At 39.1% G+C, this 23,723-nt stretch overlaps 1 protein-coding gene and 1 long non-coding RNA gene across 3 annotated transcripts in view; one reads left to right on the forward strand and one right to left on the reverse strand.

Annotated features, from left to right (window-relative positions):
- Window positions 1-5,187, forward strand: part of LOC122549927 — a 35,835-nt gene extending 30,648 nt beyond the window's left edge. Inside the window, exons 3-4 of the long non-coding RNA XR_006311706.1 lie at window positions 3,335-3,491; window positions 3,680-5,187. This is a non-coding gene — a long non-coding RNA (uncharacterized LOC122549927). The remainder of the gene's footprint in view (window positions 1-3,334; window positions 3,492-3,679) is intronic.
- stk17a (serine/threonine kinase 17a) overlaps window positions 1-23,723 on the reverse strand; it is a 107,682-nt gene that overhangs the window by 32,756 nt on the left and 51,203 nt on the right. For both annotated transcript variants that reach the window (XM_043690162.1, XM_043690161.1), the window contains one exon: window positions 15,636-15,780. In XM_043690162.1, coding sequence (XP_043546097.1) covers window positions 15,636-15,780 — 145 coding nt within the window. The remainder of the gene's footprint in view (window positions 1-15,635; window positions 15,781-23,723) is intronic.

A 23,723-nucleotide genomic window follows, 5' to 3' on the forward strand; every position in this document is an offset into this window, starting at 1 on the left:
GCAATTTGACTGATTCCTCATGCCGAAAAGTGTCAAAAAAAAACCCACCTATTTATACAGAAAAGAAACACACAGTCAGTCAGAGATCCTGTTATTAGGCCTAATATTGTAAATGGGCACAGGACTTTGGGACACATGACTAACATCCCTGTATATTTAGAAATATTAACCTATCTGCAGTAATCTAGTGTAAGAATGAGAAAAGTTACATCAAGATAGGAAAGGGGATACCCATAAAATGGTTCTTAAACTGACAACCATTCTTCCCATAGCAAAATATTCCTTTCACAGTTGAATTTCTGATACAAGGCAAAATCATTTAATTTAAATAAAAGCCATGAGCTGTGTTTAGTATTCAAATCACTGCTGGTGGCTTTTGGAGGAGCTCAGAAAATGCGTAGTTGTGGCTTAAACTAAATCTCCTTGAACAGGAAAGTTCCTGCTTTCTATATAAAGTCCAAACCGAAAGATTATATGACTTTGAGAATACAATGTGTATATGAGCAAACAGGCCCTACACACCCAATAATCAAATGTTACAGTCAACCCAACATATGCCTTATCCTTTGTAAAGCTTGCGGTAATACTTTTACAAGCACACTCCTTATACAAATCCTCATCTGCAAGATTCATCCAGGTAAACGATGGCTATTAGGATTTTACATTGCCAGCATTTTCTGGAAGGCTAAAACATTGCCCAGTTATGATATGCATAATGTGATAATAGTAGGGAAATTATAAACGAGACTATTATAAAGTGATTACTGGATATTGTATTTGGAAAATAATTGTCTGATTCAGTCGAGTCAACTTGGTTTAGCGAAGTGGAAAATCACATTTGAAAAGCCAAATAGATTTTCTAGAGACCGTCACTAACCAAGTGAATACACAAAACTAGTGGATGCGGTGTATTTGGACTTTTGGAAGGCTTTTGATGTAGTCCAGTAGTGCAAGTTAGTAAACACAGTCAAAGCATGTGAAATTGGGGGTATTACATGAGCATGGATTAAAGATTGGTTGACAGGTAGTGTTATGAAGGTGTAAGAGGTACTGTACCTTTAAGGGAGTTGAAGAACTTAGAGAAGTACAGAGAGTGCTAAAGTACAGAGAGTGCTGGAGAAGTTACAATGTAACTTTTGGTTTAAAGCAGCTAGCACTGGCTGGGTTGCCTGGAGACAAAAATAAATTTAAATTTGGTCAATCAGTTTAAATTATACCCCAAAATACCAATCTTCAATCAAGTTTGAATTGAGGATATTGACAATATTAAACAACCAATGAAACAATCCAACGCCTAGGGGTATAAGACCGGGGAAAATTGAATAATTGGGGAGGAGAACTGCCAAGCCACCAGCATGTACAGACTGCCTGAAACACAGCTCTCTTAAAAGATACCTTTATCTATCAATGACCTGTGAAACAGGAATCTGTAAGAAGAAAATCCATACAGAAAGACACAAAGGGAAGATTCGACAGCTGCCTGGTTTTGAAATTTGAATTTTTGGTAAATCTTAAATCGGGGTTTTATCGGACTAGTATTATAAAAGGGAAAGCAAAAGATAGGTTAGAGAAAGGAGTTGTAAAGAGTTGTTAGTAACTATTCTCTGTTAAACTTTAAGAAATAAAGTTGTTACTTTTTTACTTTAAATTGTTCTTGGCCTCTTGAACTTTCACAGATTACAGCATGGGATGAACCTTTTGTGTGTCAGGTTTAAATTAGCAGAATGGTTTACCCGGTGTTGTAACAGTAGAAAGCGAAAAATAGAAATAAAAGGGATGATTCTAAGACTGACAGGCTGTGACTGATGGGGGTATTGCTTGGGATCATAATTTATATTAATGATTAGATGTCAGGACCATTTGTAATATTTCCAAGTTTGCAAATGACAAAACTTGGTGGGAATGTGATTTGTGAGGAGGGTGCCATGAAGCTCCAGAGGGATTTAGACAGTTGAGTGATTGGCAAGAGCATAGCAAATGGAATATAGTGTGGTTAAGTGCGACACTATCCACTTTGGTAGGGGCAGAGTATTGCTTGAATAGTGAGACGATAGAGAATATTGATGTCCAAAGTCACCCAAGGTCATTAGTCACTGGAAGTTAGTACATAAGTGCAGCATCAATTTAAAAAGTTTTAACAGAATATCAGCCTTCATTGCAAGAGGACTCTAGTTCAGGAGTGAAAAGGGTTTGTTTCAATTATACAGAACACTACACCTGGAGTATTATGTGCATTTTTACCACTCCCTGAGGCAAGATATACTTACTATAGAGGTTAACCAGATTGATTCCTGTGATGGTTACACTGTCTTGTGAGAAGTGATTTAGGGGATTGAGCCTGTTTTCTCTGATGGTTAGAAAAACAAGAGACAATTTTGTAGGGACAAAATAGGTGCAAAAGGATGGTTTCCCCTAGCTATGATCTGTGGAATCAGCAGTCACTGTCTCAGAATAAATGGCAAGCCAGTTAGCACTGAGATGAGGTATTTCTTCACACAGAGAGGATTTGGTTTAATGTGAGAATAGAGCTTTGAGGTAGATGATTTACCATTCCAGATCATGGATGAATAAGACTTGAGGGCCTAAAAGGCCTCCTGCTACTCCTTTATTCCCCTGCTTCAATCTATTGTATTTGTTAGATGTCAAGTATAGAAAACTAGTTTTTAAAATAGTGCTGCTTTAGAAAAGTGGTGGAAAAGCACAGCAGGTCCGGCAGCATCCGAGCGACGGAAAAAATGACATTTCAGGCAAAAGCCCTTCATCAGGAAAGTCCTGATGAAGGGCTTTTGCCCGAAACATCGATTTTCCTGCTTCTCAGATGCTGCCTGACCTGCTGCACTTTTCTAGCGCCACTCTAATCTTGACTCTGATCTCCAGCATCTACAGACCTCACTCTTGCCTGCTTTAGACAGGCTCTACAGAAACCAAAATAACTAGGAAATGATGAGTTATCACCTGAACATAGAAACACGTCTCAAAATAACTTTGTGCTAAATAAGAAAAAAAAAATCCAGGACTTGAATCTAGTCCTTATTTACAATATGAAAATATTTATTTTGCTGTAGTTGTCTGCCTCGTTTTGTTGGGTAGGTTAATAAAAGCTAGTAGTTGCAAAGGGTTGAGATCACTAGTGATAACAGCAGGGCCAATAGCTGACCCTGCCAATGTAACGCAAGGTCAGTGAATTTAAATACACTCCACGTGTTGCAGTGTTTAACATGGGAATTAGAGAATACATTCTTTAGCAGCTGTCGTAAAGTATACAACATGGGGAGGCCTTAGGAAATGCTAAGAAATCAATTAAAAGGGATACAACAGTATATTTTCTGAACAGCAATCAGCCTTTCGAAATCCTGCACTTGGGGATACTAAATGGTATCAACAGAGAAGTGAACCACTAAAGGAACAAGAACAGATTGAAGGCAACAAAAAGAGCTATGCTAACTGCTGACTCCCAGTTTGACAGCTGAAGAAGTGGAAATGAGGAGAAGGTGAGAAACTCACTTCAGGATGCTGTCCCAATAAAATGACAAATGTACATACCTAGCAGAAGATGCAGAATACAACTGCAAGATGGCAGCAGTGGAGCAGAGGTGTATGTGCCTATTCTGAGGCCAGGACTCTTCCGCTTCCATCTGCCATTCTATCTTCTCGTTTTTATTTTCCCCTTTTTTGGCAGGAATGTCAGGAGCGGTGGGAGCAGCTATTTCCCGGAATGTTGGCAGCGATGGGCCCACCGTTGATTTTGAGCCCAGTTCTGGGTGTGGCTGCTTCAGCATTGCTGAGATTGGTCCTAGCACAGACTCATGGCAAGACCACCCTCAAAAATGGCAATATGGTTCCAGTGGTGCAGGCACCCGAGTGTTCGCAGACTGAGGGACGGACTTTGTGGCTTTGTTCTTCTGGTGGCTGGACCCATGGCAGAGGTGGGCGAGTGACATGGATGTTTACTTTTTTTTGACTGGCTTTTTTATTTCTGTTTTTAATCCTATCTTTTGAATAGTAAGATGGCACCGGAAAACAGCAACTATGCACACTTTTCACTGTACTCCTGCATTCGTGCAGTCGAGTGTACGTGACGATAAAAAAAAGTCTAAATCTAGAATAGGCTGAATACTGTGTACAATATCTGCAAATCCCAGCAATAGATATGGGAGAAAATAGAATATCATAAAAGAGAGTGGACTCAGTAAGGTATCAACATTACCAGGTACCAGAACTGATGATGACACAATTACCAGCCTCAAAATGTAGCCTTTCAACTTGTAATACAATCTCTCCATGATCATACAACCCTTTCTGTCCATTTCACGCACACCCATACTCCAAGCAAAGCACACATTCAACTTACAACAGCAAACCTTCCAGTGGTTTCACTACAACACACCCAGTTTGGATTTCAGGTCAGATTTATGACTGTTATCATCAACATCTTTTTCCTGGGACATGAAGCAGTTGTGGTGACATTCAGAAGCAAGTCACTTCTTACAGTGGAAAAGCAGCTGAAAGTGAAGGCTAGCTGAGCACTGGCTGATAATGCAGTACTAGATGAGTACCATAACCTTGACAATTGATGGAAGTACTTCCAGTGTTAGAATGCATCTGTAGGCATGCTCGCTGCAGGTGAAAGACAGAGTCTGAAGCAGCTGTCCATTGTCCTTGATGAGTAAGTGTGTCAAGGTTTGGCGTCTGCTGATGCCAGGCATTGTTCATTGCTCATATACTGCTTAGGAAATAATTCATTTTTATTTGTATTTAGGATGAGAGCATTGCTGCTGAGGCCAGCATTTATTACCCAATGCTGCTGCTTTTTGAGAAACTAGTGGTGAACTGCCTTTTCGAATACAACCAAATAACTTGCTATGCCATTTCAGAGGGCAATTAAGAGTCAACTACATTGCTGTGGTCTGAGTTCACATATACAGCACCCTGGTTAAGGAAGGAAGAGTTCCTTCCCTCAAGGACATTATTAAATCAGAGGCATTTTTATGATCATTCTGTAGTTTAAATAATCTAGACGATTTATTTAATTAATTGAATTTTATTGCCCCAGCTACCACAGCAATAATAACACTGCAATATGAACTCACCTCTTGATTATTATTCCAGGCTTCAGGGGTTATTACTCAGGTAAAAGAATCACAATGCAGTGGAAAGGGCAAATCTGGTTGGGTTGTGCATCCTACTCTTTATAGAATCTGTCTGATTTGTCAATCCATTGAAATAAATAAAATGAAAATCATACAAGATTAACACAAACATACAAGCAAGGAACACAAGGATGTTTCTCAACCCTTCAGGCCTGCTCTGCCATTCAATAAATCAATTCTCTAGATTTCTATTAATAAGATCATCAACTAATTTGTTAACTTTTTTTTTAAATTACCTGTTTTTACATTTTTAGCTAGATTTCTCCAGTCCACTAAAATTTCCCTCATTAATTGGTTTAGTAAGTTGTTGCTTTTTAATATTTTGTCCAATATTCTGACAAGCTACCTATTTTTGCACAATTATATGCTTTACATGAATCTGAAAATAATCTTTGACTTTTTCTTAGTTAACCACTGGTGGTGTATCAGTCCCTTAGAATTTTTTGTTATGTTGGAATGTGTCTATTCTGTGATTGCCAGAATATCCCCTTAATGTTGCTACTGATTTTCTATTGGTCTATACCTTGACCTGCTTTGCTACAGAAACACAAGAGAGGTAAAGCAACAAAGAAGGAAACTGGTGAAAGGGAAATTAAGTAGAGGTTTCCATTTGAAAGAAAAACAAAAACAGAAGTTGCTGGAAAATCTCAGCAGGTCTTGGAGCATCTGTGGAGAGAAACCAGAGTTAACATTTCGGGTCCAGTGACCTTTCTTCAGAACTGTCTCCATTGCAAAGACCTTTTTAATCAAAATTGTCCCATTTTGTACATTCAAAACAGCTGTAGAGAGCTACATTTTTGCATGGTCCAGGAACTGTTAAAGCTTCCGTATGTGAGTGTACATGCATGGCCAAGAGCATCCTCATGTCACTCATGTCAATTGGTCACTCCGTCCTGAGCATGTGTCAACTAACATTAAGTTGATGAACAGTGTACAGAAATAATGAATTTAGAAATTAATGAATCACAGGACTTTGAGTAACAATGACAGCGGAACACTCAGCATTCACTGTGAATACACCACTGAACCACGTTTCAACTTTGAAAGTCTGCACAGATGCGATATTTCACAAAGATGTTCGTATATCAAAGATTAATGTTTTACTTTCATCAGCTGTATTGATTCATTGAACTTTTCTTTTTAAAAAAAAGCACATTTTTATTGTCACACTTTGCAACATACTTTATTTGACAAAGGAATCCTAGAGGTATGTGAACAGTTTTCATCCGGCTTTACCAAGGGATACCTACAGAAGCTTAAAATGTTGGAAATAGAACAATACAAATCTGATTAGCCAGGGCCACGAAACAATAGCTAAGTTAATTGTGTCAACATGAGCTGATCAAATTACCTTCTGGAAAATGCAATTATATTTTGCTCTATTCCCCTTAATTAGAGCAAGTCACATGACCAGCAAAACGATTTTGAGAGATCATTAGACACATCATTAGGTATGCAGGGAGAACTATTGATGAACTGTGGACAAACAGTTGAAGAGCTGCAGCATTCCTCTCCCTCTAATCTTAGAAAATCTCTGAGCCCTTTTGCTTATTGAATCCAACCAGAGATCATTTAAAGTACCTGGCTTCTGAATTATGCTTACAATTACAAATCAATTAGAATCATCAGTCAGGCTCACAATATGACTTAATTGCATGCACCAGAAGCTACATTTATTAATAAACAAGGAGCATTTTTTTTATAGACAAAGAAAATGTATATGCATTGTGCCTGTTTTAACTCAATAAATTAGGTGACAGCCATTTGCTGATTCATTTCTCAGGACAATGCCCTGAGAAATCAGATTTAACCTGCCTGGTTTGAATTCTAAACAAAGCCTGGCAGTTAACTGCCACTGATCACAAATTGATACTTTTTTTTTGGAAACACCTCTACCAGAGTTCATTTGCCACCATTCAGCACTCTCCTCTCATGCAGTATAAAAGTGTTGGTTTTCACTCTGCTTTGATATTCTTCTGAATTGTCCTAATCAGTGCATGAAAACCTTCAAGAAATGTCTTTTAAACGCAATACAGAGGAACCTCGATTATCTGGCATTAGATTATCCGAATATTAGATTATCCGGCAAGATCACAAGGTCCCGATGCTCGGCTAAACTACGTTAACTGGCATTCGATTAAACGAACAAAATACTGCCTGCCTGTGTCCTTCGGATAATCGAGGTTCCTCCTTATTCAAGTTCTGTATGACTAAACGACATTTGAAATCCAATAATATGCATTATAGTTCAGAAGGATCAAAATTATTGAAAACAAAACCAACATACTGTAGATGCTGGAAATCTGAAAAAAAATTTCTTGGAGAAACTGACTAGGTCTGCAGCATCTGCAGAGAGAGAAACAGTTAACGAGAAAACAGAAAAAAGCAGATGCTGGAAGTCAGAAACTAAAACAAAAACTGGTGAATAACCTTAGCAGGTGTGGCAACATCTTTGGAGAAAAAGCAGAGTTAACATTTTGAGTCCAATATAACTTCATGAAATAACTCCACAGAGGCCAGTATCCCATCACCAAACAACATTTTATTTATACATGGAGAGTCCTTGAAACTGATCCAGCTTCGTCAGAGCTCGCTCGCAGTGTGAACAGAATCGCTGACACTCCTGGTCTTTTCTTTTTTGCTCTTCTTACACGCGCACTCACACACTGATCCAACTCTCAACAGGGAAAACACCCAAGTGGCCAGTGACAAGCAATGCCCCTCACATCAAAGGGTAATGCTGTGTGATCACATTCCCCTTTTTTCTTTTTCACTCTTTTTTTTTAAATTAACCCCCACACTACCGCCTAACCGCGGTAGTGCTTATTTTTTCCCCAGCACCCATGTGTGTGTGTACAGGTGTGAGACACAGTGAAAGACACAAAGTGCATGAATCTTTATTCAATTTCCACCACCAGGAAGATAGGAAAACACCCGGGTGGCCAGTGACAAGCAGTGCCCTTCACATCAAAGAGCAGTGCTGTGTGATCAAAACAGTGAAGGGGAGGGTAGGGACTAAATCAAAATAGAATTGGAGGGAGGACACTCCTGTTCTTTTTTTTTCTTTTTTTTTCTTTCCTCGACACTCCTGTTCTTATCTGTCAGCCATGGCTCTCTGATTGGACCAGATTAACAGCCCCAATCAGGGAATTCATATTCTACGAGGACCAGCTGCCCTTTTGAGTGTGAGGACATAGGCCATTTTTATTTGTAGCTTCTCCTGGGGTGCTTTAGCACCTGGTCAGATTCCTTCAACTCTGCCTCTGATATGTGCGGTGTGTAATGCACAGTAGCTCGCCTCTTGTGCCTGGAGAATCTAGGAAGAAATTCATTCCCTTTAGGTGGTAAAGGCATTGAGGTGGTGACATTTGCCATGTCCATCTCAGATTCCAAGGTATCTTCAACTCTTGATGGAGAGGGAGAACCCATGGTTTCTGGAACAGTTGGAAATGCTGTTGAGGAACTGGGCACGTTTTGCTCCCTCACTGTTTGTGAGGTTGCAGCTTTTCTATGGTCCACATGTTTGTTCAGGATTGTCACATCGACCCATACTTTATACATCACTGCACCTGATCTCACATCGAACATGCTTCTTATCCATGCAGGGCCATTCCTATAGTTCCTACACCAAACTTCATTCGCTGAAGTAAACAATCTCTCTTGCTTATCAGAGTCTTATATCCAGCATCGGCATTTCTGATGCCATTATTGGCACTCCTGACGCTGCATTCAATTCGGACACCAGACATAACTTCACACCAGCATCTTCATTTTGGAAACCCTTAGATGATCCTGGTGAACTTCAGTCAGTATCTGGCGGTGACCTTTGCTTGGGACAATCACTCATGATTCCCATAATAATATGCCGTCCTCTACCATAAGCTGGTCTCTCAAGGTTGAAAGTGCAACCAAAAGCAGAGGAGGAGGTTTTTGAGAAAATCAAAAAGGGAGTGCAAATGCCCACATGCAATATACACGTGGTCCACGGACTCCACAGCGCCACAGAACAAGCAGTTGGGCTGGGAGTCCGTGAACCACCGCAATCTGTGGTTGCAGGGGACCACTGCGTGCAGCACCCTCCACCCCAGATCCCCAAGAGAAAGGGGGAGGACTCTTCGTAGAGACCCCTCCACTGGGGATCCCCACCGCCCGGTGGGACACTCCTGTTCTTATCTGTCAGCCAGGGCTTCCTGATTGGAGCAGATTAACAGCCCCAGTCAGGTCACTCATTCTATGAGGTTGACCTGGCTGACCTTGTTACAATCACTACACTTCAGAACTTGAAGACTCTGAAGAAGAGCTCTATTAGACTCAAAACATTAACTCTATTTCTCCCTCTACGCAAGCTGCCAAATCTACTTAGCTTTTCCAGCAATTTTTAAAAAAATGTTATTACCTTCTGTATTATATCAAATGATTTATCAAATGGAATTTTTATTTGAACCTCAAATGTAAGTGAGAGATATAAAACATTCTTTAAACAGTAATTATCTCATCCTTCTTGGAAATGCTGGTACGGACGGTCACTTGTCCTGAAGAAAGATGAGGCACATCCTGTTCCTATATTAATATTTTCTAAAGGCCATATAAACAGCAGCTTGCTGCCAAATTATCTATGACCTCAGGATATGGTGATATTAAAAAAAAGTGATTCTATTGATGGCTTGGACATAAATGATTTTGTACATTTTTATTCAATACATCCAGCAAGTTTATTTGTCTGGTTGTAATTCCTGAAGAGGACATGTTTCTTTGTCTGCGGATGCTGCCAGACCTGCTGAGTTTCTTCAGCACTTGCTGGTTTTACTTCAGACCTCTAGTTTCCACAGCACTTTACATTTATCTCAGCTGATTTCAGAATAAAGAGAACAAACATTTACTTTCTACCAATCTAATGGTTGGCAGGCTAACTGCAGCTGAACAACTGGCTACCTTCATAGAGGAAATGGTTTGGATACAGTCAAGATATATTTCCTCAAATAAGAAAAGGTAGGACAAATAAATCCAAAGATCTCTGGATAACGACGGAAATAGAAATTAAGTTATACAACAAAAAGTGTCCTTATCGCAGATGTATACATACAATTGAAACCCAAGCTGAGTTCAGATGGTTTAGAAACAACATGGAGGAGAAAGTGAGGTCTGCAGATGCTGGAGATCAAAGTTGAAACTTTATTGCTGGAACAGCACAGCAATGAGAAAGCAAATGTGAGAAGCAAAGTGGGATCATGAAGAAAAACTAGCAGCTAACATAATGGAAAAGTCCAAAGGTCTTTTATAAGGACATCAATAGTAAAATGATAAGAAAAGGAAGAGTGACATTAATTAGATGGGATTTGCACATGGAGGCAAGAGGCACAGCTCAAGTTTTATATTAATACTTTTGCATCTGTCTTTGCCTACAACTTTTCTTAATGTTGATAGGCATCAGGACCGGATAGATACGTCCAAGGATACGGAAAGAAATAAGTGGAAATCACAAGGGCACTGGCAATAATCTTTCAGTCTTCCCTTGAGTCAGGGGTGGTGCCGAAGGACTGCAGTATTACAACCATTGTATTGCTAAAAAAAAGTTGCACATTTTTGTCTAACAGTCAGTTTAGCTTCAATGATGAGGAAACTTCTAGAAGCAATCATTTAGGATAGAATTAATAGTCTCATTAAAAAAAGTAAATAAATTTGGAAGAATCAGCACAGATTTGTTAAATGAGATTTGTGTCTAACTAATTTTCAGGAGTTTTTCTACAGAGGTAACAGAGAGGGTTGATGAGGGAAAGACTGTTGATGTGAATACATGTGGACTTCCAAAAGGTATCAGCCCTGAGGAAATATTTAGGCCATGAAATAAAGGGACAGTAGCAACATAAATACAAAATTGGCTGAGGGAAACAAAGCAGGGTAGAATAGCTTATAGGTATTTATTGGCCTGGTAAAAAGGTTCATAGTGGAGATCCCCAGGACATTGGTTGTTGGATTCTTGCTTTTCCTGATATATGTTAATGATCTAAATTATAGTGTACAGGTGACAATTCAAAGTTTGTGGACAACACAAAACAAAACTGAAGAGGGCAGTGTTGAATTTCTAAAGGGCAGTGATATGTTGGCAGAGTGGATGGATAGATAGGTAAATGATGGTATGCTATTTGGCATGCAGGAGAATTGAGATCTTGATGCATACCTAAAGCAGTCATTAAAAGTGGAAGGACAGGTAAAGACAGTGATTAGTAAACATTACAGTCTTACAGACTTCTTGAATCGGGGTACAAGAGCAGAGAAGTTGTGATAAACTTACAGAAAAATCTGGTAAGACATCAACTGGAATATTGTAGAGTTCTGGGCATCACGCTGTAGGAAGGATGTGAAGGATGACATTGGAGAAGAGGTCTGCAAGAATTATTCTCGGGATAAGATGCTTTTGTTATTAGGAAAGACTGAGGAGGCTGCGACTGTTTTCATTGGAGAGGAGAAGGTTAAGTGGAGATGAGATAGAAAATTTCAATATCGCGAAGGGTTTGGACAGAGTGGATAGGGAGACAGAGTGGATAGGGAAAAACTGGTCCCACTTCTAAATGGATCGAGAACCAGACAGCACATTCTTAATGTGTTTTGCAAACAAACAAAGCAAGTATGAAGTACAGCAGGTATTTAAGGTGTAGAATGTACTGCCTGGAAGCATAGTAGCACACAGCCAATTAAGACATTCAAGAGGGCATTGGATGATTATTTAAAGAGTAGCTATGTACAGAATTAGGAGAATAAGCAGGAAATAGACTCCCAGTTAAAATGCACAGATAGCCACTGCAGACAAGATAGGCTGAGTGGCCTCCTCTTGCGTTGTTAAAATTCTGTGAAGAATATTAATTGTAAAATTAAGATGTAGTACTGTCAACTTAGCTGCATAAGTAACTAGATTAAAATTTCCCAAACGTGTTGCACCTTGGATTTTTTTGGGCTTATCGTGGCCTATCAAACTGGGCTACAGCATACGGCTGGCATCATCAGAATCATTAAGAGTAAGTTTAACCGCGAGTTATGCTGCAGAAAAAGAAATTTCTAGATTGGCATATCCATCATCTGGCTACTGTCTCAATTACCACCACACCTACTTTTCCGGCTATTAAATATCAGGTTGGAGAATACTGTCCATATCATTTAATCATTGACTCTATTTTCTGCATGTACCTTTGTTAATAAAACAAATTTTACACACATTCACAGAGCGACATTTCTCTTGATGTCTTTGAGCTGCCACATTGTTTAATGTTTACTCATCACCGCTTGTAAGGAACTCTTAAAGATTGACTTCCGCAGGTTTGCAACAACTCACATGATTCATATATGATGTGGGAGAATATTAATACTCAAAGAGTTGGGTGGTGCTAATAACCCACTATCTGACTAATGCCCAACAGGAAATCTACTCTGGATTCGTTCACATTTCTGGGTGGTACATTTTCACACGATGCAGGGCCAAGGCAATCATTCCAGAAGGAAAAATGTAGTGGATATTTTTAAATGGGAATGTTAAGTTGGATTAACTCTTCAGACCTGAATTAATAAATTCAAATCGGCACACGAGATGTCTGAATAATAAAGTCATAGAGTTGTACAACACGGAAACAGATCCTTCGGTCCAACTCATCCATGCTGACCAGATATCCTAAATTGATCTAATCCTATTTGCTAACATTTGGCTCATTTCCTTCCCAACTCTTCCTATTCAAATACCCATCCAGATGCCTTTTAAATGTTGTAATTGTACCAGCCTCTACCACTTCCTCTGGCAGCTCATTCCAAACATGGACCACCCTCTGTGTGAAAAAGTTGCCCCTTAGGTCCCTTTTATAGCTTACCTGTCTCACCTTAAACCTATACTGTCCTGTTATGGACTCCCCTAACCCAGGGAAAAGACCTTGAATATTCACTGTATTCATACCTCTCATGATTTTATTAAGTCACCCGCCAGCCTCCAACATTCCAGGGAAAACAGCCCCTGTCTATTCAGCCTCTCCCTAGAGCTTAAACATTCCAACCCTGGCAACATCTTTGCAAATCTTTTCTGAACCCTTTCAAGTTTCACAACATCATTCCTATAGCAAGGAAACCAGAAATGAATGCAGTATTCTAAAAGTGGCCTAACCAATGTCCTGTACATAATAATGGTGATTATTTTTTGTCGATGTCATAGTGAGAGAAGCAGCAGCGGTGGAAATATCACCATATTGCTTGTGGATAAGCCATTTTCACTTATTGTGGAAATACTGGCTATGGTACAGTCACTGTAGGGATTGACAGAAAACAAAAGGATAATTAGGTAGGATGCCAGAGAGAAATCCTGTTACAGTATCTTTTATGAGCACCCAGGAACTGACAAGTTTTAATATAGCATCTCATCTAATTCCTCAGTACAGCACTTAAGTAGCTGCCTCAGCATTGTATTCATGCGTCTGGAATGACGTTTGAACCCACGACTAGATGACTTAGAGTGCTACCATTGAGCCATGTCTTACATTAAAAGGTCTTGCACAAGTGTAATTTTTCTTTCTTAGTTGGGAGAGGCTGCTCGATAGATGGTGCATTCTTGGTGGAGGTGCAGTTAATTAGGTTATCTCCTGTGAATTGTCTTGTTACTGTCTGAAAGTTAGGTATTTAATTTTAAAAAGAGAGGAACGAGGAGAGTTAAATGACCATAGGAAGAATTGTCCAAGTTACCCAGTAGGGAGAAATTAAGGGATCAAGATGTGGATGATGGGGTAGATTGTTCAAGGCAAGCTCAAGGTTATTGCCGTATGAGGTCTGTTGTTGCAGTTCTCCAGCCTTGATGGGTGTGGTTACTTTGAGAGGTGATTATGTACTCTGGATTATGTGGGTTTAAGAAAAATGTCAAGAGTTCTTGGCTTTAGCTATCCAAAAACACTGGCTCATTGTTAATGAATTGTTTTTCCTGAATGTTTAGTTCTCTGTAGTCTCTCACACACTTTCATTTCACGCAAATCTAACCTGACAGAGTTCTATTTTTTAAAAAATGACATTTCCCATCAGCTTGCGACAAAGAAATTTGCATTGCATTCCAATGATTCAGCACTAGCTGCTATTAAATCTCTCCTCAAACAGCAACCAGCTAATTGTAAACAATGAAGTTCAAAAATTAAAATGTAAAATAAAGGGGTATTTCCCTACAACAAAAATCCAGCCTGCTTTAGACTAAGTGTATATGCAACAAAACTGATTTAGCAATCAACTAGACATGTCTAACAGACCACAACAAGTACTACTGCACCTTCATCTTCTCTGTTAAAACTGTTCACTACTCCAGGATTAATGAAAGAAATCTCCCGAAAATTTGCCAATCTACCCTCAACTCCAACAACTCTGTCCTGATCTGTTCTTCTTCTTCAGCTACACAGGTCACAGAACTGTTACAGCACAGAAAGAGACCACTTGGTCTTTTGTGTCTACACCACTTTTCCATCAGAATAACTTACCTAATGCCACTCACACCCCACTCCCCACAGCCCTGTAGATTCTCTTCTCAGATAAAAAAGCAATACCTCAATGTAATTTGGCTCTAGCACAATCTCAGACAGTGCAATCCAGATCTTTGCTGTGCGAACCAGTTTTCATCATGTCACCACATTTTTTGTACCAGTTACCTTAAATCTGCACCTTCTTACTCTCAGTCCTTCCACAAACAGGAAGACTTTTTAATCCCCCATCTGTCATGATTTTGAATCCCATCTCCAAGACAAACAAGGATGGGAAATAAATACCCATAAACATTTACAAGCAGTCCCCGGATTGTGAACGAATTCTGTTCTCGAGTCCGTTCACAAATCAATTTGTACACAAGATGAAAGACAATGCAAAATGTTATAAAGTAGCTGTTTGTAACTACAGGAAATATTTCAGTGTCAGATCTTTAAAATTACATCCTCTTATGAAATCACCTTTGTTAATACAAGCGACTGCAAGTCAAACATTCATAAGTTGGAGACCATTGTATTCCATTTCCCTACCAATTTTCTGAAATATTCTTATCAAATATAGCCTTCCTCTTTATGTTGTCATTCCTGATTAGCCTTTAACCTTCCAAATTTTATCTTGTATTGTGAACCAAATAATCGACAAAAGGAATTAGGGCTGATTGGCCTAAGACTTACTTTCTTTCTCTCTTTTCTCCCTATCCTTGAACATGGTTGAGTACTGCGTATCCTCAAAATATTTGCCATTCTACCAATTTATCAAAACTGTTTGTAAACAATGTTTAATGATATGACCATCTTCTCACTGATTGTACAATCATATTCAAGTCTTAGGATTTCAAGGAAACTCACAATCACTCATTCATACAATTGGCCATTGACTTTGAATGTGAAGACACTGCACCCTATTGAGTACCAGGTAACATCCAACTTCCCGATACATAACAACTTTAAAATTCAGAGGCAGTTATATAAACTTACAGCAAGAACATGGTGCACTTACTTTTAAATCAAGGTGGACGATGTTGTTTCGGTGCAAGAAAGTCACACCCTCTAATATCTGCCTCATGAGCCGTTTGACATCTTTTTCTTTGAAGGCCTCTTCCCTCTCGGCTACACATTGGTTAAAAATTTCACCTCCAGCAGCACTGTGGAAGAGAGTAAAGAAGTTATTGTAACTCAATTTAAGTGCGTTGGTAATAAGGATTAAAAAAAAACCCACAAATATGCCCCAAACACTTTCTTTGCTCAGCTACTAAAGATGTACTCCAGAAGGAAACCCCAGCATGACTATCACACATCTTTTTGCACAACTCCCTGTTTTCTTTACATTTCGAAAATAAATAGTAACACAATGGTTGAGCATGCCTTGGACACTACACCAGGACACTTGTTATATTCCTACCCAAGACAGTACATTATAATCATTCATGGTGCTCGTAGATAACCTGCTCACACACAAGGGTAGGATGAGTGTGAAAATCTACCCCACTGTTATATTCCCTTAAGGAATATTAAGCCAAATTTAAGAACAAAATAATTTGCAATTTTTTTTTTAAATGTTTCAAGTTAGTTAAGAATCTATCATTTGCAAGCAATACAATGTTACAGGCTGTACTGAAAATAGATCATTGCATCATTTGCCTGTGATATCTTTGCAAATTGTAACACTTCTTCCACAAAGCAAAATGGTTTTCAAATCTGTTTTTCACTATGTCAATATCCTAATTAACTTCACTGGGCATAATACAGAGATATCATGCAGTGCTATGCTATTAACGAGATTCAGCTAACTCTCAACATCATTGTACATTCTGATCTGCTTCCAATTACAAAAATATTCTTCAAGAACTCGAAATATTTCATGTGGAAAACAAAATCTATGAAGTTAATAGAACTTTTCATTATAAACAATGAGGAGAATAAAAGGTTGGTTTTGGAGTGAACAGTAAATGAAAATTGTTTGCACCTTCACTACTTTGTATACTTTGAAACTGTTACATTAATAATAAGGATTGGCACACAAAAATATTCCCCTGCTTATATTCGTGATTCTGTTCAAAGAAATATTGGGGAGATGGGAAAATGGAAAGAGGTTTTATTATTCAGGTTTAAATATATGGTGTGGCTAATAGTCAGATTGTCATTTATAGTGTAAGTAACAGAATCATAAATTTAAATAAAAGTAGACTAAAATCCTACCTACATCCTTACAATACCTGCACACAGTAGTTTTGTCTGTCTGTTCAGTTATCTTTCCTGATGTTAAATTATATGTCTATTAACTTAATCAAGGAAAATGCAAACTAGTGTTTAATTGAAGTCAAAATTGCTTTCAAGTATTATTCACAAATAAACAAGCAAGATGCAATTTATTCCCAATGCTACATGGAAATCACAACAAGAGAACTGGAGGCTTAGCCCAACCAGTTGCTATTGGCCATGTTCTGAAGAAAGGTCTCTGGTCTCAAAATGTTAACTCTGCCTTCTCTCCACTGATGCTGCCAGACATGCTGAGTTTTTCCAGCAATTGTGTTTTTGTTTCAGTCTCTGTTAGGATTTAGCTACCATATGAGCAGAAGTCTTATTCCATGTTCTTGCTCCTTTTCTGATCTCTTTATGCATTTCTCCTTCAGCTACCGATTTACCTTACTGTTAAATGTAGCAATGCTCTCCACTATGGTGTAATGGTTTAGCAGAGTGAGCCTATGGGATTGTGACTTAATGATAGTGTAACATCACATGCAGATTTCATGGAGGAGACACTCTGAACATGCGTGGTCAATGTCTGTAGTGTTAGTATAGAAATAGAAGGCCATCATTTTGCAGAATCAGGTAAGAGACAAGAACACCCATCAGACCAACCAGATGATGAAATATGGTGGCAACAAGGTGACAGTGCATAGAACTGAAATCTTACAGAAAAGAATCCAAAAGATTCCACAACTGAAAAAGCCAAATCATAACTGTGCAAAACTACAGCAATATCTTCAATCTACAGTTGAAATTACGATAGAAAAAGCCACGTCTATGACTTAGCAGCAAGCAGACATTGTGACCTAGGAGCATAGCAAAAGCCAAGTCAATGGCAGAGCTTCAAGCAGGCAAGAGGATGGAAGCACCACTGCTACTACCCAACTCGCATCCGAGAGAAAAAGGCTTGCATTTGGCGTTATTGTGAAATGACTTGAGACTTGCTTCCACAGATATCAACCAAGCTCAGGATTGGAGAAAAACGAGTAACACGCTCTGGTCTGTGCATTCACCCCATACCCCCATTGGAGATGATTTGCTGACAAAACAAGATGTGGATGGAACGTTACCTTTTCACAACAAAGTCCACGACACATTTTTCAGCTTCCAAGAAAACTTAATAATCAAATGGGCTAGCTTCAATAAATGGGAGGTAATGACCAGGCGAGTTTAGCTCTTTGATATTATTTTTGGATGAGGCACTGGTGGATATTTTGCAATCCAAAAGATCACTTAACATTCATGAAGGCATTACCATTCTTACTCCTGAAGGTTTGTAATGGTTCAACAAGACACCTCACCACCATCATTCTTAGGGCAATTGGGGATGGATAATAAATGCTGACCCAGCCAGGAATGCCCATATTACTTAATGGATAAAATACAAAGAGCGAGAAAATGAAATAAACACGGCGCCATTCGGTGGTGTTCTGAACCACTGACCATTTTATAATCTTAAAATAAAAGATGTACCGTGCTTCTTACATTGTCAATACAGGTAGCTCCAAGTGAAGGATCCAAAATGCAAAAGCTGGCAACACAGGAACGTGCAAATGGCCAGTCAGCCCATTGAACCTGTTCCACCATTCAATGAGATCACAGCTGATCTGTGGCCTAACTCCATATACCTGCCTTCGGCCCATATCCCTGTGGAAGTTGGTTAAAGAACTGTGGTCTCCCTTCCAGTAATGCTCCCAAGTAAAGATCATCTGTACTATATTGGGAGTGTTTTTACTACGGCGAAAGCGAGGACTGTAGATGCTGGAGATCAGAGTCGCAAGTGTGATCCTGGAAAAGCAGGTTAGGCAGCATCCAAGGAGCAGGAGAATCAACAGTTGATGAAGGGCTTATGCCTGAAACATCAATTCTCCTGCTCCCCGGATGCTGCCTCCCCTGCTGTGCTTTTCCAGTACCACGCTAGAGTGTTTTTACTATGGGCAAGATCCATTATAAATTGCAACATTCAATTAGTGAGTTCTGCCTTTTAATAAACATTTGCTCCACGTTTACTTGAATCAGAATATGGGCATTTTAGACAAGAGAAGATAGAGTTGTAGAGGATGCATAATCATTTACTGTGCATTGCTTAAAACAGATAGTTTGTCAAAACTTTCTGTCTTACACACATCAGGACAATTTGCAAGAATGTTAATTCAAGGGAAAAGCAACTTTTTAGACGGTATGAGAGGAGAGTGTCAATTAACAAAATGTATTGGTAATGCACAAATGAATGACAATTGACAGGACAGTCAACAACTAAAGCAACTCACCATAAACCAGAAGAAAAAAATTCAGAATTCATTTCTAAGCATAGATGGAATTATGTCATCTCAGCTCAATAGTTAGTCAGTCAGGCAGTCACATAGCTGTTAAATGGCTTGCATGAGATTCTGCTTCTTTAGAAATAATTGTATTGATTCCTGTGAGTAATTTGAGAATTGCAGATGGTGCACATTGTAAATTTTTCAAACCATGTCAAAAATAACCCAAAAAGTATAAATCAAAAAGAACTACGGACGCTGTAAATCAGAAACAAAAACAAAAGTTACTGGAAAAGCTCAGCAGGTCTGGCAGGATCTGCGAAGAGTAATCAGAGTTAATGTTTCAGGTCCAGATCTGATCACCAGACCCGGAATGTTAACTTTGATTTCTCTTCACAGATGTTGTCGGACTTGCTGAGCTTTTCCAGCAACTTATGTTTTTATAACACAAAGGTGTCCTTTTTGTAAAATTGTAGTCCTTTAATGTAATAGATTCCATATTTTTAATGCTTCGTTGATTTTGGAATTTACTGAAACTTTATTTTCTCAAAAATATTGCAATGAACATCATTCCATAGACAGCTTTTTGGATGAAACATTAATCTGAAATCTGCTTTTTCAAGTGAATGTTAAATGGCATTCTTCAAAGGGTGGTAAGATTTTCCAGTTCCCCAGCCAATATTTATTATAGAATCTCAGAATTTTACCATACAGAAAGGCAATTCAACTCATCATGTCTGTACCATTCCCCCAGAAGAGCTATGTAGCTAGTCCCATATCTGTACCCTCTAAATCCATCACTTTTATATTACATGTGGATATGTATATCCAACTCTCTTCTGAAAGAGATGGATTTTGCCTCCGCCACTCTCCCAGGCAGCACATTCCTAATCCTAACAACTCTGAATAAAGAAGTTTCTCCTCTTCTCACTCCAAGTTCTCTTGCTGACAATCTTTAAACTGTGAACCCTAGTTACTGGAGTACCAATGCGTGGAAACAGAATATCCTTCTTTACCCAATAACATTGTTTATAATTATGAACACTCCAAGATGGTTATATTTGATCTTCTCTGCTTCAAGGAGAATAAGATCAATTTCTCTATTCTTTCCTGAGACCCAAAATCTTTTATTCCTGGTATCATTCTGGTAAATATTCATTGTGTTCTCTCCAGGGCTTCAACATCCTTCTTTAAATAAGATGCCCAGAATTGAATGAAATACCCCAAATGTAGTCAGACCAATGATTTGCAGGAGTCATAAAGATCGTACAAGTCTTCTTAACAACTGTTTCAATTTGTCTGGACACCTTCAGAAAATTGTGTACTAATTATCACTCTATTATTCCTAACTAACACCACGAAACAGATAAACAGATGAAACAGATAAACTAGCCTATTATATCAGTACTGATTATGGATACATGCGTTTAGCTATCACCAGTGAATAGATTTCAAAGATAATGAATGGATTGTTAAACACTTGGTTCATCCTGAGGATGTTATAATGCAAGATGTTTAATTTATATATATTAAAGTATCACATATTTTTGAATTTGGATATTTGAACTTGAATCAGTGGCATATGGGATTTTGTGTGCCTGAAGAGAATTACTGATTAACCCTTAAGTACTTCTGTAGCCATGGTAATTTCTATTAAAATATAGTACACAAAAAAAAACTTCCTGGAGATTGAGAATTAACGAGCAAACAAGGATGTGCATTAGGCTCCAATTTAGGAGGTGGTCAGGGATTGATTTTTTTCTTTTGACTCGGAGAAACACCCATAAATTGGAGATTTTATTTTTAATTTTAGTTTGGGCAGTTCTGCAGGGTTCTTAGCTGAAGCTGGATACGTAAAGCAGTTGCTTTGGAGAAAAGAAATTGTGAAAAAATAAAAAAGTTACCTCAATGTAAGGGGTTTAGTAACAGTTCCAGATCATAATATCAAAGATGTGATGTAATTGTAAGAATAAACCTATCCTTTAACCTGAAATGAAATAAACCAAAAACAAAACAGTACAGATAATATGACTGACTTTCCACACCTACTATCCATTGTATTATAGGGTACCAAAGACAGAAAACGGTAACTCAGTGGTTAGCATTGCTGCCTCAGTGCCAGAGATCCGGGTTCAATTCTCACTGTGGGCAACTATCTCTGTGGAGTTTGCATGTTTTCCCAGTGCCTGCATGAATTTCCTCCGGGTGCCCTGGTTTCCTCCCACAATCCAAAGATGTGTAGATTAGGTGGATTGGCCATAAGAAGTGCAGGGTTATAGGGATAAGGTGGAGGATGGTGGCAAGTCTGGATGAGATGTTCTTCGGAGGGTCGGTGTGGACTTGTTGAGCTGAACAGCCCGTTTCCACACTGTAGGGATTCTATGGAATTGAAATCCAACTGGTTTGTCATGCCATCTAAACTTCTCAGTGCATTAGTTTGTATCACAGACTTTTTGAATTCTGCAATGCATTACTTTAGATCCCAGTTTAGGTTTAAGAACAGGTATTCTGTTAAAATCTGTGCTTTTTGATGACTAAGATTCCACCTGTTCCACTATAAGTGCAAATTCACATCCAAAATGAGTTGCCTTTCAGACTCTTCTTCCTTTGTTATATATAAGCCTACTATTTCTTGAATTTAAAAAAAAATCTCAACACTTTTTTTCATAATCCTCTGTGGTATGTAGACAAACCAGTTTCTCTTGACATTGAGCCAAGTATCAAGCAAGCTGTATCACAGTACATCAGCTATAACGGAATACACAATAAACATCTAGGTTATCTTGTAAATTAGGGTACAAACAGGGCACACAACAGGACTCAATTAACAGCAAAGACAATGTCAGCTCTCTCTCTCTCTCTCTCACTTTCTGCTTGTACTTTTCCTCATGTCTTCACTATGTCCTTTAGTAATACTTGCAACATATTCACGAGACAATGAATATGGAATATGTTCCATAGCAAACTGTCACCTCACAATAGACTACAATGCGATGTTTAAAAAAAATTGGAATGAATAGTTTCCTTCAGAACATGAAATGTCAGTATTTTATCCAAACTCCTAGAAGGTATAGCACAAACCTTGCAATTGATGAGCAGTAAGTGCTAGCATACGGAATTACGCCCACACTCCATAAACAAAAAACAATGCTCACACTCAAAATATACCAGATACCTAACCACATGATAATCACAGCTGGGTACAATTTAGCACTGCTCACATATACTTTTGACTTACTTGTGATGTCTCCACTGTCGATTAGTCTAGCAAAGTGCACCACCAAGGCTCACATTTGAGCAATGGTTAGCGATGCAGAGTTTGAAAGGGTTCTCATAGAAAACAAGAATTGTATCCATCAATGATTCAATGTGTGGAGCTTTGTTGCAAAGTATGTTAGGGTGCAGAAGAAACCTATTTCCTATACTATAATTCCTAGAGGAAAAATACCCTCAACATTCTTCTAGACATCACAACATTTAAATAAGGAATGAGAAAGGTCATTTTGACCTATTGAGATTACAATTCAAAGTATTTTGAATTGAGATATGCAGACAATAGTTCAAGCTGCTATCATTGCTAGTATTACCTTCATTGGTTTAATTGGGGTTTTCCTCCCCATACAGTGAGAACATTTTTCTAACAGTGTTTGCATCCATACCTCTGATGTCACAGACTACACCTTGGGTGTATGGCATGTTCATACTGAACCTTGTCTGTTCTGTGTGTGGAGGCTGATTCATGAGGAGAAATCCCTTCTACAGTGTGCACACGTGAACAGTATTGCCATGGAGCTTCATTAATACTTTTTACATTCCACCAAGCTCTCTTTGCTGCCATCTGGTCATCTCTTTCGTCCTCTACCTTTTCTATGCCCTTTCTGATCACTTCACTCCAGGCTCTCTCATTGACAGCAAGGACTGACCATGCATTGCCTCGGATTACAGTCAACTGGAATTTTGGTAAAGCGCAGCAGGTCAGGAAGCATCCAAAGAGCAGGAAAATTGACGTTTCGGGCATGAACCCTTCTTCAGGAATGAGGAGAGTGCGCCAAGCAGGCTAAGATAAAAGGTAGGGAGGAGAGACTTGGGGGAGGGGCGTTGGAAGTGCGATAGGTGGAAGGAGGTTAAGGTGAAGGGCAGAGGAGCGGGAAGTGGAGGAGATGCAGTGGAGAGCATAGTCGATCACGTCTGGGGGGAAATTGCGATCTTTGAAGAAGGAGCCATCTGGGTTGACAACGCAGATGGCCTCTTTCTTCAAAGACAACCCAGATGGCCTCCTTCTTCAAAGACCGCAATTTCCCCCCAGACGTGATCGACTATGCTCTCCACTGCATCTCCTCCACTTCCCGCTCCTCTGCCCTTGAGCCCTGCCCCTCCAATCACCACCAGGACAGAACCCCACTGGTTCTCACCTACCACCCCACCAACCTCCATATACATCGTATCATCCGTCGTCATTTCCGCCACCTCCAAACGGACCCCACCACCAGGGATATATTTCCCTCCCCTCCCCTATCATCGTTCCGAAAAGACCACTCCCTCCGTGACTCCCTTGTCAGGTCCACACCCCCCACCAA

The sequence above is a fragment of the Chiloscyllium plagiosum genome, chromosome 5 (assembly GCF_004010195.1).
Source record: "Chiloscyllium plagiosum isolate BGI_BamShark_2017 chromosome 5, ASM401019v2, whole genome shotgun sequence".
Classification (NCBI taxonomy): domain Eukaryota; kingdom Metazoa; phylum Chordata; class Chondrichthyes; order Orectolobiformes; family Hemiscylliidae; genus Chiloscyllium; species Chiloscyllium plagiosum.